This window comes from Herpailurus yagouaroundi, unplaced genomic scaffold, assembly GCF_014898765.1.
Source record: "Herpailurus yagouaroundi ecotype Mexico unplaced genomic scaffold, PumYag 201, whole genome shotgun sequence".
Lineage (NCBI taxonomy): Eukaryota > Metazoa > Chordata > Mammalia > Carnivora > Felidae > Herpailurus > Herpailurus yagouaroundi.
In genome coordinates this window covers 439,009-452,144 of record NW_024412432.1, presented here as the reverse complement: position 1 = coordinate 452,144, position 13,136 = coordinate 439,009, and the positions used below count along the sequence as shown (strand labels likewise).

General features: G+C 41.5%; 1 protein-coding gene across 1 annotated transcript; it reads right to left on the bottom strand.

Moving 5' to 3' along the window:
• Window positions 1–765: 765 nt before the first annotated feature.
• On the bottom strand, window positions 766–5,716 carry LOC121014161 (procathepsin L). The gene is made up of 8 exons (XM_040450189.1): window positions 5,504–5,716; window positions 4,381–4,517; window positions 3,958–4,080; window positions 3,707–3,853; window positions 3,301–3,525; window positions 2,688–2,853; window positions 1,917–2,031; window positions 766–1,161 (listed from the first exon to the last, which is right to left on the bottom strand). The coding sequence occupies exons 2-8, from the start codon at window positions 4,504–4,506 to the stop codon at window positions 1,062–1,064; spliced, it is 1,002 nt and encodes a 333-aa protein (XP_040306123.1). The 5' UTR covers window positions 4,507–4,517; window positions 5,504–5,716; the 3' UTR covers window positions 766–1,061.
• Window positions 5,717–13,136: the final 7,420 nt, after the last annotated feature.

The following is a 13,136-nucleotide window of genomic DNA, read 5'->3' as shown; positions in this document are numbered from 1 at the left end:
GGTTTTTCCTAGAAGAGTTATGTGAAAGCCATCAGAGACTTGGCAGAACAAAGATAAAACAGACTTGGGAATCCAGAATCTGGTCCTTATTCAACTGCAAAGTAGTCACATGGTCTTTACCAGCAATTCAAGGAGATGCTTCAGTAACTGGCTCTGAGACTTTTTTCCCATAACCTTACTAGGTTTTTTTTTTTTTAATTTTTTTTTCAACGTTTATTTATTTTTGGGACAGAGAGAGACAGAGCATGAACGGGGGAGGGGCAGAGAGAGAGGGAGACACAGAATCGGAAACAGGCTCCAGGCTCTGAGCCATCAGCCCAGAGCCTGACGCGGGGCTCGAACTCACGGACCGCAAGATCGTGACCTGGCTGAAGTCGGACGCTTAACCGACTGCGCCACCCAGGCGCCCCATAACCTTACTAGGTTTTAACCATCTTGAGTCAAAGGAAGAGGATCTCCTTTTCTAGTGTCTAAAACCTAAGATCTTAATGTCTTCTCACTTTCCTAAAGAGTGAATTGTTAAATTATTAAAACAATTTACTTTTGCCCTTCCAGATTGTTATGTTTTGCTAGATTCAGGGTTGGGTCAACACAGCCAATAGGCAGCTGACATAAAATCTGCATATTTGTTAATTAGAAAATCTTGAGAACCACCCAGCGTCCTTCTAATGCACCACTGGCATATCCAGTTATATCTTTATAGCCCAATTAGATTTTATAACTACACAAAAAGTTAATGCATTGAAAACAGAGAAGTTCCACCTCTACATGTTGAGTTAAAATTTATTTTAAAAGGTAAAGTTTTATATATCCTTTGAAAAAATTAAAATTCAAAAGTCTTAGAATTAAGTAATGAGTCTTCAACATTATAAAGCTATTTATAACAGCAACTAAGGTAGTGGTAAAGTTTTACCCTTATAAAAATGTCACAGAATTCAAATCACAACTTGGATCTTCACTGATTCAAGTGTCTTATCTTACATAAGGGTTTGGTCAGTTTTAAGATAAAAATTCCTCCAGATACGCTGTCCTTAAGTCCTCTAATATCCCCATCCACCAGCTTACACAATGGGATAGCTGGCTGCCGTAGCAATTCCACAGTGGTTGTTCTGGTCTTTGGCCATTTTTACATAGCCACTCCAGCCCCATTCTGGACCCCAACTGAAAAAAGAAGATGTTTTTTGTTTTATACAAAGTATCAAGTACATATTAGCTTCATTAGTAATAGCTAATACTTAAAATAGGGCTTTCCACATATCAGGTGCTATCAAGCACTATTCTAAGTGCTATTACATATATTGGTAAGTATATCAATTCCCACAGGTCCTTAACTTTTTAAGATAGGAAACTGAGGCAGGGCTAGGATTCCAATGTAGCAGTTTGTTTCTGCAAGCTATCTTATACCCCCTCTCAAAGAACTTTAGCAGTGAAAATGGATCCAGAGGACCTCAAAGCCTCTGGGAATTGGGAAGTAGAATAAAATGGCAGGGCAACAAATGGTAACAGGAAGGACATACAGAGCCCACTGGACTCTTAGAAAATCCTTCAGAGTTAAAAGAGTCAGCAGTTGTTTCTGCTCAGTATACCTTGTTGAAAAACTGGACACAAAAAAGGAAACCAGCCCTTAACCTTACAGGTGCAAAATCCTTTATCTAAACTCTTGGGGCCAGATGTGTTTCTGAATAAAGTTTTCAAAATTTGGAAATGCAATGTTATAAATATGTAATAATAAGTCCAACAAGCTTGCTACAGAATCCTGTAATCAAACATCAGTACATTTTACCCTTATAAAAAATGTCAAGAGTGTTCACTCTAAGTTCTGGGATTTCAAAATGAGTTTTGGATTTGAAATCAAATACTGATTCCAAACAAGCACTCCCTTTTCAATTTAATATATAACATTTGGAGTTTTATACCTGTTCTTGACAATCCAAAATTTTTTACTTGAATCCGTTTCTTCAAAGCCATAGCCAACTACAAGAACACCATGATCCAGGTTTTCGCTGCTGCAGTCTGGATCATAATAAATGCCTAGAGAGGTAAAATTTGGGGTGAGAAGCTTCAATTGACACATGACTGTAACTCACCCTATCTACCACGGTTAAGAGACATCTCAAAATTCAATGAAATGCCATTAGCAAATTACATATAAAGCTTAAATATTTACCAAAAATAGTTATGGTAACTAATAAACTCAACTCACTAGAAATCAACAAAATTCCACTAAACCCAAAATATTTTCTATTCGAAAAGGATTTCCAATAATAAGATCTAGTTATCAAGGCTAAGACGATTTAGCTACTTCTACTAATATTACTTAGCATAATCCTTTCTACTTCTAAAATGCCAACTAAGGAAACAGCACAATATAAAATAACACTTGAGCCACAGGGTTCTTTACAGTTCAATAGTAAACATTATTTGGAAAAAAGGTCCAACAACTGGAGAATACTTACATCAATTATTTGTATTTGCAGAATTACACAGCCATTTAAAAATACTTAAGGAGAGCTTGTCATGAGAAAATGTCTAAAATATGTCAAATGGAAACATCACCATATTAAATGCACACACTCAAAATTCTACAGTCTTGGAAAGTAGGACTCCAAACCTAACACCAAACAATTATGGTGGTGTTTTCCAATTTTGCCTGCCTGAACTTCTATAATAAAAATACAAACACCTACCTGATTTATAGAACTGGAATGACTGATGGCCTGCATCAATAGCAACAGAGATGGGCCCCACAGTTGCCACTGCCTTCATCAGGGCCTTCTCCCGCTGAGGGATGTCCACAAAGCCGGTGTCATTGGCAGCAGAACACTCAGGCTTGTAGTTACAGGGCTCTGAGTCCTTTTAAAGGTAAATGGGAAAGAAACTTGATCACTACCATCCACACCTCCAGTTCTAGGACCTCAAGACTCAGCAGTTTGCAGCTTAATGATTTCCAAGTCAGCTTTGTTGTGAGTTAATAGCCAAATGTTTCTGATTTGAAATTGAAAACTTAGCAGATGTTATCTTCAGTGAAACCCCTTAGGCCTACTTGTCCATAAGAAATTTTTCACTATGCAGAAATTATGTGCAGAATGGTGTATAAAAAGCCTCCAAGTTACACAGAATTAAGGACAGCTATGTGCTAACCATCTAATCAGAGAACCTGTGCTAAGGCTGATAATTTATAGTGACAGTTCTGTCAGTTTGCATCTAAAATGTGAATGCTGAGTAAAGTGTCTGTTATCTTTGAAAATGTTCAGCTTTCAAAAGCTGAGCTGGAATAACAAGATAAGGAGCTCCATTTACCCTTCCAAGATACGGATAAGACTCCTCTGTGTCCAGGCCTCCATTTTCCTTAACATAGCAGAAGGCATTATTCATTAGGCCACCATTGCAGCCCTCATTGCCTTGAGACCGAGAGCAGTCCACCAGGTTCTGCTCACTCAATGAAACAAGTTGGCCAGTTTTCCGGAACATCTGTCCTTCAAGAGCACCAGTTGCACTAAAAGCCCAACAAGAACCACACTGACCCTGAAAATAAAAAAGTTATCAGTTTATAAGATAAATACAAAGATTCACAATAACCCATATACCCGAATATTCTTAAAACAAAACAAAACAAAACAAACAAACTCCACTGTCTACCAAAGCAAGGACACTAACTCCTTTTTGGCTTTATTCTTGGAAGGAGATCCGCTAAATATTATCATACCTGATTCTTCACAGGAGTTACATAGCCTTTCTCTCTCCAATCCACAGATTTGGGGATCTCAGCAAATACGGGTTCTTGGAACACTTTCCCTTTCTTGTGCTTCTGGTTTTGAAAACCATTCATCACCTGCCTGAATTCTTCATTGGTCTTTAAGGAAAAGTAAGTAAAATGTTGAAAAGGCAAGAGGTTATTTTGCTAAAGTACAGAGGACAGGAAGCACAAAAAGCACAGCAATCCACGCTGACACTCACCATGTCACCAAAAGCATTCATTGCCATTGTGAAGCCATGTTTCCCTTGGCTATATTCTCGGTTATGCAGTTCAATCATTTTTATATTCTTCTCCCACACTGCTCTCCTCCATCCTTCTTCATTCTAGAGGCAAATATATAACTTACCATCTTTATTCCTACTTAAAACCAGCCCATCTTCACCTAGTGGATTTGCAGACAGGGAAAAAAACCATGGCCCAGGATGGCTTATATTTCTGGGAGCTGTTCTCTAGCAACCACACAACAGGAATTATGCCCCATATTGTGCTCAATAATGGGTGCGATGAAGTTATTGCCTTGGTGAAAGCTGACTTCTACATGCTACTCTCTGGCTATAAACTCCCAATGGCAAGGGACTCTTTCTCTTTGGGGGCCCCTTTGGACAGTTTCATAGGTTACCTACCATGCCATATAATCTCTTGTGTGTTGCCTTCCATTGGTACCATTGTGCATTTAAACTTTGATCGAATTTTGAAGCAGCTGAGGCTATTCCCAAGCAAAGGGCAGTCAGGAAGAGTGAAGGATTCATGTTTCAAAAACCTAGAAAGGAAAATGAAATCAGTATTTGATGAGACCAATCCTTTAAAAAAGCCATCCTATTTTCTCCTGAGATGTTGTAGAGTAAAAACATTTAAAGTACCTTCGCAAATATTTACAGATTCCTGGAAGAAGGCTAAGGATGTGGGTGGAGAAAAACAGGCCAAGGACTTGGAGGTATATGATTCAGCCATCAAAATTAAAAACAGGCTGACAAGTGCTATAGGAATTGAAACAGACTTCATTGTAATAGTGCAATGATAATTTAGGTTTTGATCAGAGTTTCAGAATCTTAAGGCAACTAAGAAGCTGTTGGTCCAAGTTCTTTACTGAAAATACCGAGGTGACCCAGGAAATCTTATTTATCAGAACACCTGATCCCAAGTAGGGACAGGGATCCCCAGGGGTTAGGTAGCCACTTCACATCTTTCTTTTGACAAATATACAGCAAGGGGTGAGACATGCTTCTTGAATTGAAAGCTTTCTGAAAGACCTTCCCAGAAGGTGGGCAGGATTGCACCCAGTGCTCTGCTGTCCCCACATTTGGTCTCTGCCGCCAGCACCGCCATTAACTACCCCCAAACTGAGGAAGAAATCACGAGGCAAGAGGGCGTCCAGAGCCCCAGTTCCCGACCGGGACAGGGCCACACTCTCCCGGAGTTCAGAGCACCTTCTCGGGCCTGGCCCAGAGGGACACTGCAGGCGGGGCCAGGCCGGAGGCTCTCCACCCCGCTCGCCTCCCTCAGCTTCCAGACGATGTTCACAGACCGAGGTACAGGGAGCGCCGGGCCCCACAGCCCTTGCGGAGGTCAGCCTGCCCTGTACCTCCTGGCCAGGCCCAGTCCCGTGGGGCCCCGGCTGCCAGACCTGTGCCCGCCACGGCCCTGAGACGGACCGACTCCTGCACAGCCTAGGACCTCCCCGTGGTCTCAGTGTCGCCCTGGGTTCCCCGAACCGCCCTGCCCCCACTTCCCATCTTCAAGGCTTACAGGATCCAGGCAGCGTCGGCTCAGCCTCACCAACTCCAGGCAAGTAGATGTTTTTATTCCCGCGGGTCGCGCCCCACACTTGCCCGTGCCCTGGGGTGAATCCACTCCTCCAGTACCGGTCCCCAGACCAAGAAGTTGACCTACGGCGTCCACAGCTGCGCAGGCGCACTCCACAGACACACACACAACCCTCCCCAGATCGCCGAGGCCGGGGATTGTGGCCCAGCTGCTCCTGACTCAGCCTTTAAGGCCTCGGGAATTCTGCACGCCTGGCCCGCCCTTACGGTCTGCTCGCGCCGCGATTGGCTGCACCGGCCTGTGGGCGGGGCCTCCAGGCTTGGGACTCCCAGCGCGTGACGCGGCTCAGTCTCAACTTGTCCCAGGACTGCTGGGCCTTGCTTCTGTGCGCTCCGGACATCGCTGAGGAGGGGGTGAGGCACCTCACTGGGGGCCCGGATCAACTTACTACCCCGAATTCATGAGATGGGCGGGTGGTAGTACTGGAGCCCCTAGCGCGTCGCTTTGCGGGTCCTTAGGTGCTGAAGTTTTTGGTTAAAATCTCCCGGAGGACTGAGAACGGTATATTCTAGTCCAGTGGTTCCTGTTCATTCCAAGCAAAAATGGGGCGGGTGGAGGATGCAGAACCCACAGACAGATTTGTTATCAGTGTTTCAGGATGGGATGCCTCTGGGTTTTGGAAGAATCTGGAGCGGACTGGAAATCCCCAAAATATGGGACGCAATGGGCAAGACCTAGTCCTTGGAAGGAAAGGGGATGGACTGGATGGGTGTACAGAGGTATGGCCATTTCGTAATGCTTCTCTTCTGTTCCCCGCCCCCTCCCTTACCTCTCGAGCCATTCACAAAACCAATAGAAAGGAATTACTTACAGGAAAAAAAAATGGTTTCATAAAAAGGGGAAAAGTGGTTGAGAAGGGTGGAAACTAATTTACTTAAACTCTGCATTAGAGATTGATTGTTAGGTCTTACTCAGTATCCAAAGTGCTTCTCTTGAGATATAAGGAATATACATACTTTAATAACACTTAACGTGGTTATGCACTTTGAAGAAGTGTTTCCGTTGGAGAACAAATAGATATAAATATATTTGTGTGTGTGTGTGTGTGTGTGTGTGTGTGTGTGTGTGTTTATACACAGACTCTTGAACACCATGGTTGTTAGGGGCAACAACTCCCCTTGCAGATGAAAATCTGCATTATAACTTTTCAACAGCCAAAACCTTAGCTACTAATTAGCTGCCGGTTACCAGAAGCCTTACCAATATTATGAAAGTTGACTAACATATATTGTATGTTGTATATGTTATATATTATGTATTCTTATAGTAAGCTAGAAAAAAGAAAATGTTACTAAGAAAATCACAAGGAAGAGAAAATACATTTATAGTACTATAATGTATTAATCAAAAGAAATTTGGGTGTAAGTGAACACATTTCAAACCCTGTCAAGGGTTAACTCTATATAGAGATTTAAGGAAATCAGAAATGTTCCTAAAAGTTTCTTTTTTAGTTGCAGAAGGAGCATATTTATTGTAGAAAATATATTAAATTTTTTTAAAAATTTTTATTTATTTTTAGAGCGTGAGCAGGGGAGGGGCAAAGAGAAAGGGAGTCACAGAATCTGAAGCAGGCTCTACACTTTGAGCTGTCAGCACAGAGCCGGATGCGGGCCTTGATCTCACAGTGAGATCATGACCTGAGCAGAAGTCAGACACTTAGCTGACTGAGCCACCCCAGTGCCCCAAGAAAACCTATTTTAGAAAATGAACACCCTTGTCCTTTTCCCCATAACTCCTTCCTCTCTCTCTCTCTCTCTTTCTATATCTATCTATCTAGATAGATATATATAGATATAGATAGATAGATATGTATACAGATAGATATAGATAGATATGTATATAGATGTATATAGATAGATCTATCTATAGATAGATACAGATCTATCTATACATTTATAGATCTATCTATATGTTTTATGGAGTCATAGTGCATGTCGATTTGTACTTAGTTAAAATTAAATTGATAACTTATATAGAAGCACAATCAGGCAAGTATTTCTAAAAGTCAACTTATTGAAGATTTCATTTTATATCCTTTGAAGTAGAATCGTTTTCCTCTCACACACAGCTGGGAGTCCAAAATTCTCACGTGGTTACAAAAGTGTATCGTATGTGGCTGAACTTTGATTTTGTTTTATGCTTAAAAAAAAAATTAATCATGGTGGTCAACACAAGCATCCACATGTGGAAGTAAAGGAAGACTACCCACATGATAACTTGCTACAAAAAGGAGACCATTCAAAAGAAGCCAGGGTGAGGAAAAGCTTTACAAGGACAAAACAGGGAGACTTCTGTAAGAGGAAGCTGGAGAAGGAATAACTAGAAATGGAACATCTTATGTGGTTGGTTTGGGGAGAATATTTGGATTTTTCTGGTTTGTCCTGGGTTGGAAGTAGAGGCAAAAATAGATTGATAGCCATTGAGCAAGTAAGGCCTGACTATTCCAAAATGGTTGCTGGAGAAGTTTCTTTTGTGGGTTAGAGTTCTTCATCATGTAAAGTTTGGCCTTTGTTTGCTTGTTTACTCAGTCTATCACAAGAGATCTAAATTATTCTAACACGTGGGTTTTACAGTTGCCTTGGGGGTCACAGCTCCAAAGGATTGCACAGGTGGAAAAACCTGCTACTGCTTGACTTCCTCCTGCACCTTAGGCAATAGCCTGAATGGGAGGCTGCCTGGCAGGTGCTGCTCCAAAGAATGACATCACCTTTGTTTCTTGGAATGTGATACAACCTCACATTGTAGGGGAAATCGTCTCTCTAGCAAATAGGCTCAAAACCTAAACTTAAATAAAAAATGTATATATTTAGGAGAAATATAGGAGAAAATCTTTTAAGCAAAAGAGTAGAAGATATTATTGCTCCAACTCATGACATCTACATATACATAATCTGTAAAATAAAGTATCACAGGAATGTGTATTACTAACCATTGTGTTCTTTTTCTTCATATTCTATTTGCTATTCCTTTGCCAAATAACTTAGATGAGTACTAGTATTAAAATAGTTACATTTTAGTCAAGCAACCAAGACTTAGCTCTGCCTTTAATAAAATTCAGTTGGCAGAATTTTCCAATTCCTATTTAAAATTAAGTCTCTGTGAAAGTATATTCTCATGTGCATGTCCAGATTTCTTTTGCTCACTGGTAAAACAAGGTATAATTCTATACCTCATCTCTGGAAGTTTTAAACCATAGAGGAATAAATAAATCCAATGTGATGGTATTCAAGACCCTGAGGCCACTTAACACCTCTCCCCAAAATAACAACCTCTCCAATTTGTTTAAATTTCAATGAGCCAAGACTTACTTTTATTTATTTATTTAAAAAAAAATTTTTTTTTCAACGTTTATTTATTTTTGGGACAGAGAGAGACAGAGCATGAACGGGGGAGGGGCAGAGAGAGAGGGAGACACAGAATCGGAAACAGGCTCCAGGCTCTGAGCCGTCAGCCCAGAGCCCGACGCGGGGCTCCAACTCACGGACCGCAAGATCGTGACCTGGCTGAAGTCGGACGCTTAACCTACTGCGCCACCCAGGCGCCCCAAGACTTACTTTTAAACACATTACATAACAGGCAACTGTTAATTTGTAAAGTGGTTTATTATAATTAATAATTTTATGGAAAAAAGCCTGTTTATGATTGGATGTTTATATGAAGCGACTTATGAAATTATTTTTTTGAGCTACTATAACCTTGCTTTTCCTGTAGGGTTAAACAATCAGCCAATTTGTTAAATAAATCAGTAACAAGAATTAATTAAACTCTTAGTTGGTGCTCATTGTCTTCTGGTGTAGTTTATGCATTTACTTAGATACATTCTACATGTAACTTCACTAACAGCTTTACTGAAACTCAGCCTTTCCATTTTAAAATCTGAGATAACTACAGTAATCTTTTTTAAGTTTATTTATTTATTTTGAGAGAGAACACACATGTGAGTGGGGGAGGGGGAGAGAGAGAGAGAGAGAGAGAGAGAGAGAGAGAGAGAGAGAGAGAATCCTAAGCAGGCTGCACTCTTGGCATGCAGCCTGTCACGGGGCTTGATCTCATGAACCTTAAGATCATGACATGAGCAGAAGCCAAGAATCAGACGCTTAACTGATTGAGCCACCCAGGTTCCCCTAACTACAGTAATCTTGATTTTACAACATATGAGCATAGCCTACTATCATTTAAATAACATGGCGAAACTTCTTGGTCCAGTAGGTACCAAAAGAGCTGACTTGTGGGATTTTCCCTATCGCCAAAACTATAATCCACAAACTCTCCTTTGGCTCCCAGAGGGTCTCTTCCTCAAATCTGAAGAGTCTTTTCATGAAACAAGATGTATTAGTTTCTTACAGCTTCTGTAACAAATTCCCACAAACTTCGTGGCTTAAAACAATAGGAATTTGTTCTCTCACAGTTAGTGGAGGGCAGAAGTCTAAAATCAGTATCACTTGGACTGAAAACCAGGTATCATAGAGCTGTGCTTCCTCTTGAGGCTCTAGGGGAAAACGTGTTCTTCTCTTCCAGCTTTTGGTGGCTTTAGTCACTCCTTGGTTTGTGGCACATCACCCCAATCTCTGCCTCTGTGGTCACATTGCTTTCTCCTCTTTTGTCTGTGTCAAATTTCCCTCCCCTTCCCTCTTATAAGAACCCTTGTGATTACATTTAGAGCTCATCCAGATAATCCAGGATATCCCTCCCCAAATCCTTAATCACATTTGCAAACTCTTTTCCATGTGAGGTAGCATTGATGGGTTCCAAGAATTATGATCTGATGTCTTTGGGGGACCATTATTTAGTCATTGCAACATGGCATAAATAAAAACTAATTTCTTGGGGTGCTTGGTGGCTCAGTTGCCACATCAGTTGAGCGTTCAGCTTTTGATTTTGGCTCAAGTCATGATACCAGAGTTGTGGGATCAAGCCCCACTTTAGGCTCTGTGCTGAGCATGAAGACTGCTTAAGATTCTCTCTCTCTCCCTTTGCCCCTCTCCCCAGCTTGTGCTGTCTCTCTAAAAATAAATAAATAAGTACAGGGGCACCTGGGTGGCTCAGTCTGTTGGGCGTCCGGCTTCGGCTCAGGTCATGATCTCACGGTTTGTGGGTTCAAGCCCCACGTCGGGCTCTGTGCTGACAGCTCAGAGCCTGGAGCCTGTTTCAGATTCTGTGTCTCCCTCTCTCTCTGCTCCTCCCCTGCTTGTGTTCTGTCTTTCTCTCTCTCCAAAATAAACATTAAAAAAATTAAAAAAAAAAAAATAAATAAATAAATAAATAAATAAGTGCATACATACATACATACTAATTTTCTTGACAAGGCTGATCACAACTTGTGTTTAACATCTTTAGGCTTACTTGACTAGGACAACCAGGCCCTAAACTCTATGCGAACTTCCCACTCTGTAACTTTGCTGATGTCCCTGACTACAGACATTTCCTGCCTTGACTGTTAGTGCAATCAATGTTTGACATAGTTTTTTGAATTTCAAGACTCCCACACAGTTTTTATTACCTCTTCCTCTCCCCATCCCTCCTTACTCGTTCCACAGCCACCCATCATTTCAGGGTCTCTGCATATAAAAGCATTGGTTATCCATCCCTTCCTGAAGACATTTCTGGTTTTAGACTTTGAGCATATTCCTATGGCAATTGTCCCCATTAATAAAGCGTTTCCTTACAAATGTACATTCTTGCATTTTTCCCCCTGACACCCTACATCATTATGGTAAGTGGTCAAGACAGAAAAGACCTCTGTACTGTTAAGAGTCAGCTTGCACATGCATGGGCCAGGGGTTTGTTCCACAGGAAAAGCATCTTCATATGAGAAGACTCATTACTCCTGGAAATTAAAGCATTATTAGAAAGGATTCTTGCGATGATGATGATTGTGATGATGATAATGATGATGGTAACCACGATGAGGATACTAACAGCTAGATAACACTTAGGTGCCAGGCATCATACTGAGCATCTTCTAGCTTCTCCATCATTTACTCATCACAACAACCCTGTTATAGCAGTTCTCAAACTTGAGAGACCATCTAAATTACCTGGGAGCTTGTGAGAACTGATTGGTGACCTCCAACCCCCGAGTTTCTGATGCAGTGAGTCTGCAGTGGGGTTTGAGAATTTGCTTTTCTAACAAGTTCCCAAGCAATGCTGATGCTACTGGTTAGGGGACCCACTCTGAGAACCCCTGCCTGAGGAGATAGGTACTATTGTACACCCCATTTTATAGATGGGGATGGTCATGGCAGGGGGTATACAAAATCAAGGGTGGCGTGGGTTCCTCTCTGGAGTGAAGAAAGAACTTAAATGTACTTTAGGTCACCAGGGCTTAGAAAAGGAAGCTGGGCTTTGGGGACTTTGCCCTCCTCCCCAAGCCCCAGTCCCCATTACCTATTTGGCAAACTGGACTCTGGGTTCCAGACGCAGCAAGAGAAATGAAATGTGCACACCAAGGCCATAGCGAGATACAGTGCTAAAGCTCCCCAGGGCCAGACTCTCCACTTGGACTTCAATGTAGGCTTACCTTGCATCAGGCTGAGAGGAGGGGAGACAGGTGAGCCATGCAGAAGGCATTGCTGCCCTTATTGGTCTGGGCCCCCACATCTTCCTGCTCCACCAACTTCCAGGAAGGTGTTTTGCCCTGTGCCTCCTAGGTGTTTCCTTGCTTCATCATTTCTTGGAGACAAAACTGTACCTTAGCTATGGTCAATTCATTATCAGATTTTAAGCCTACCTCTGATGACAATGCTGATGACTCATGGTTTTGGGAAGCTCAGGTATTAAAAAAGTGAGGTTCACTCATTCACCAATCCTAAAAACACATACATAAAGCTTTCTTTAAAAAGGATTTGAGACCATAAAAAGGAAATAAAACTATACAATCAAGCATCCCCAATTCCCTCTATGATCCTGTCAAAAACCAAAACCCAAAACCAGAAGCTTTGGTAATTTTGCTGAGTCACTGACTCCACTCTGGTGGTTTATGTTTGTTTTCTCTTTTGTCTTGTGTTCCCTCTGCCCTTGCTCATCAACCCAATGGTTGCTGCCTCCCTATCTTGATTTCATTGTCCTCAAAGCAGACCTATAACTGTGGTCTCAAGTACATCTAAACTTTATCCTCAAATCCATAGCATCCACCGAAGAACCCAGATTTCATTTTTGAGAACTAACTTACCCTTTGAATAAGGAATCTGATTTTTCTTCAAGATTTCTGCTAACATGGTCAGATGAAATAGCATGTAAGAGTTCAGTATAGAATAGATGGTTCTGATTCAACAAAGCACTACTACTTCTTTTTTTAAAAATTAATTTATTTCGAGAGAGAGCAAGCGAGCACAAGCAGGGGAGGGGCAGAGAGAGAGTGAGAGAGAGAGAATCCTAAGCCAGCTCCAAGCTGTCAGCACAGAGCCCAACATGAGGCTCGATCCCATGAACTGTGAGATCATGTACTGAGCCAAAATCAAGAGCCAGATGCTTAAACGACTGAGCCACCCAGGCACACTAACAACTACTTATGTTATGTTATGTTATGTTATGTTATGTTATGTTATGTTATGTT

Excerpts from the sequence above, each read along its gene's own strand:
- LOC121014161 (XM_040450189.1), bottom strand. The coding sequence starts at position 4,506 with ATGAATCCTTCACTCTTCCTGACTGCCCTTTGCTTGGGAATAGCCTCA. Across the intron at positions 4,081-4,380 it reads ACAAGAGATTATATGGCATG|AATGAAGAAGGATGGAGGAG; the intron begins GTAGGTAACCTA and ends ATTTGCCTCTAG. Across the intron at positions 3,526-3,706 it reads TAACTCCTGTGAAGAATCAG|GGTCAGTGTGGTTCTTGTTG; the intron begins GTATGATAATAT and ends TTTTATTTTCAG.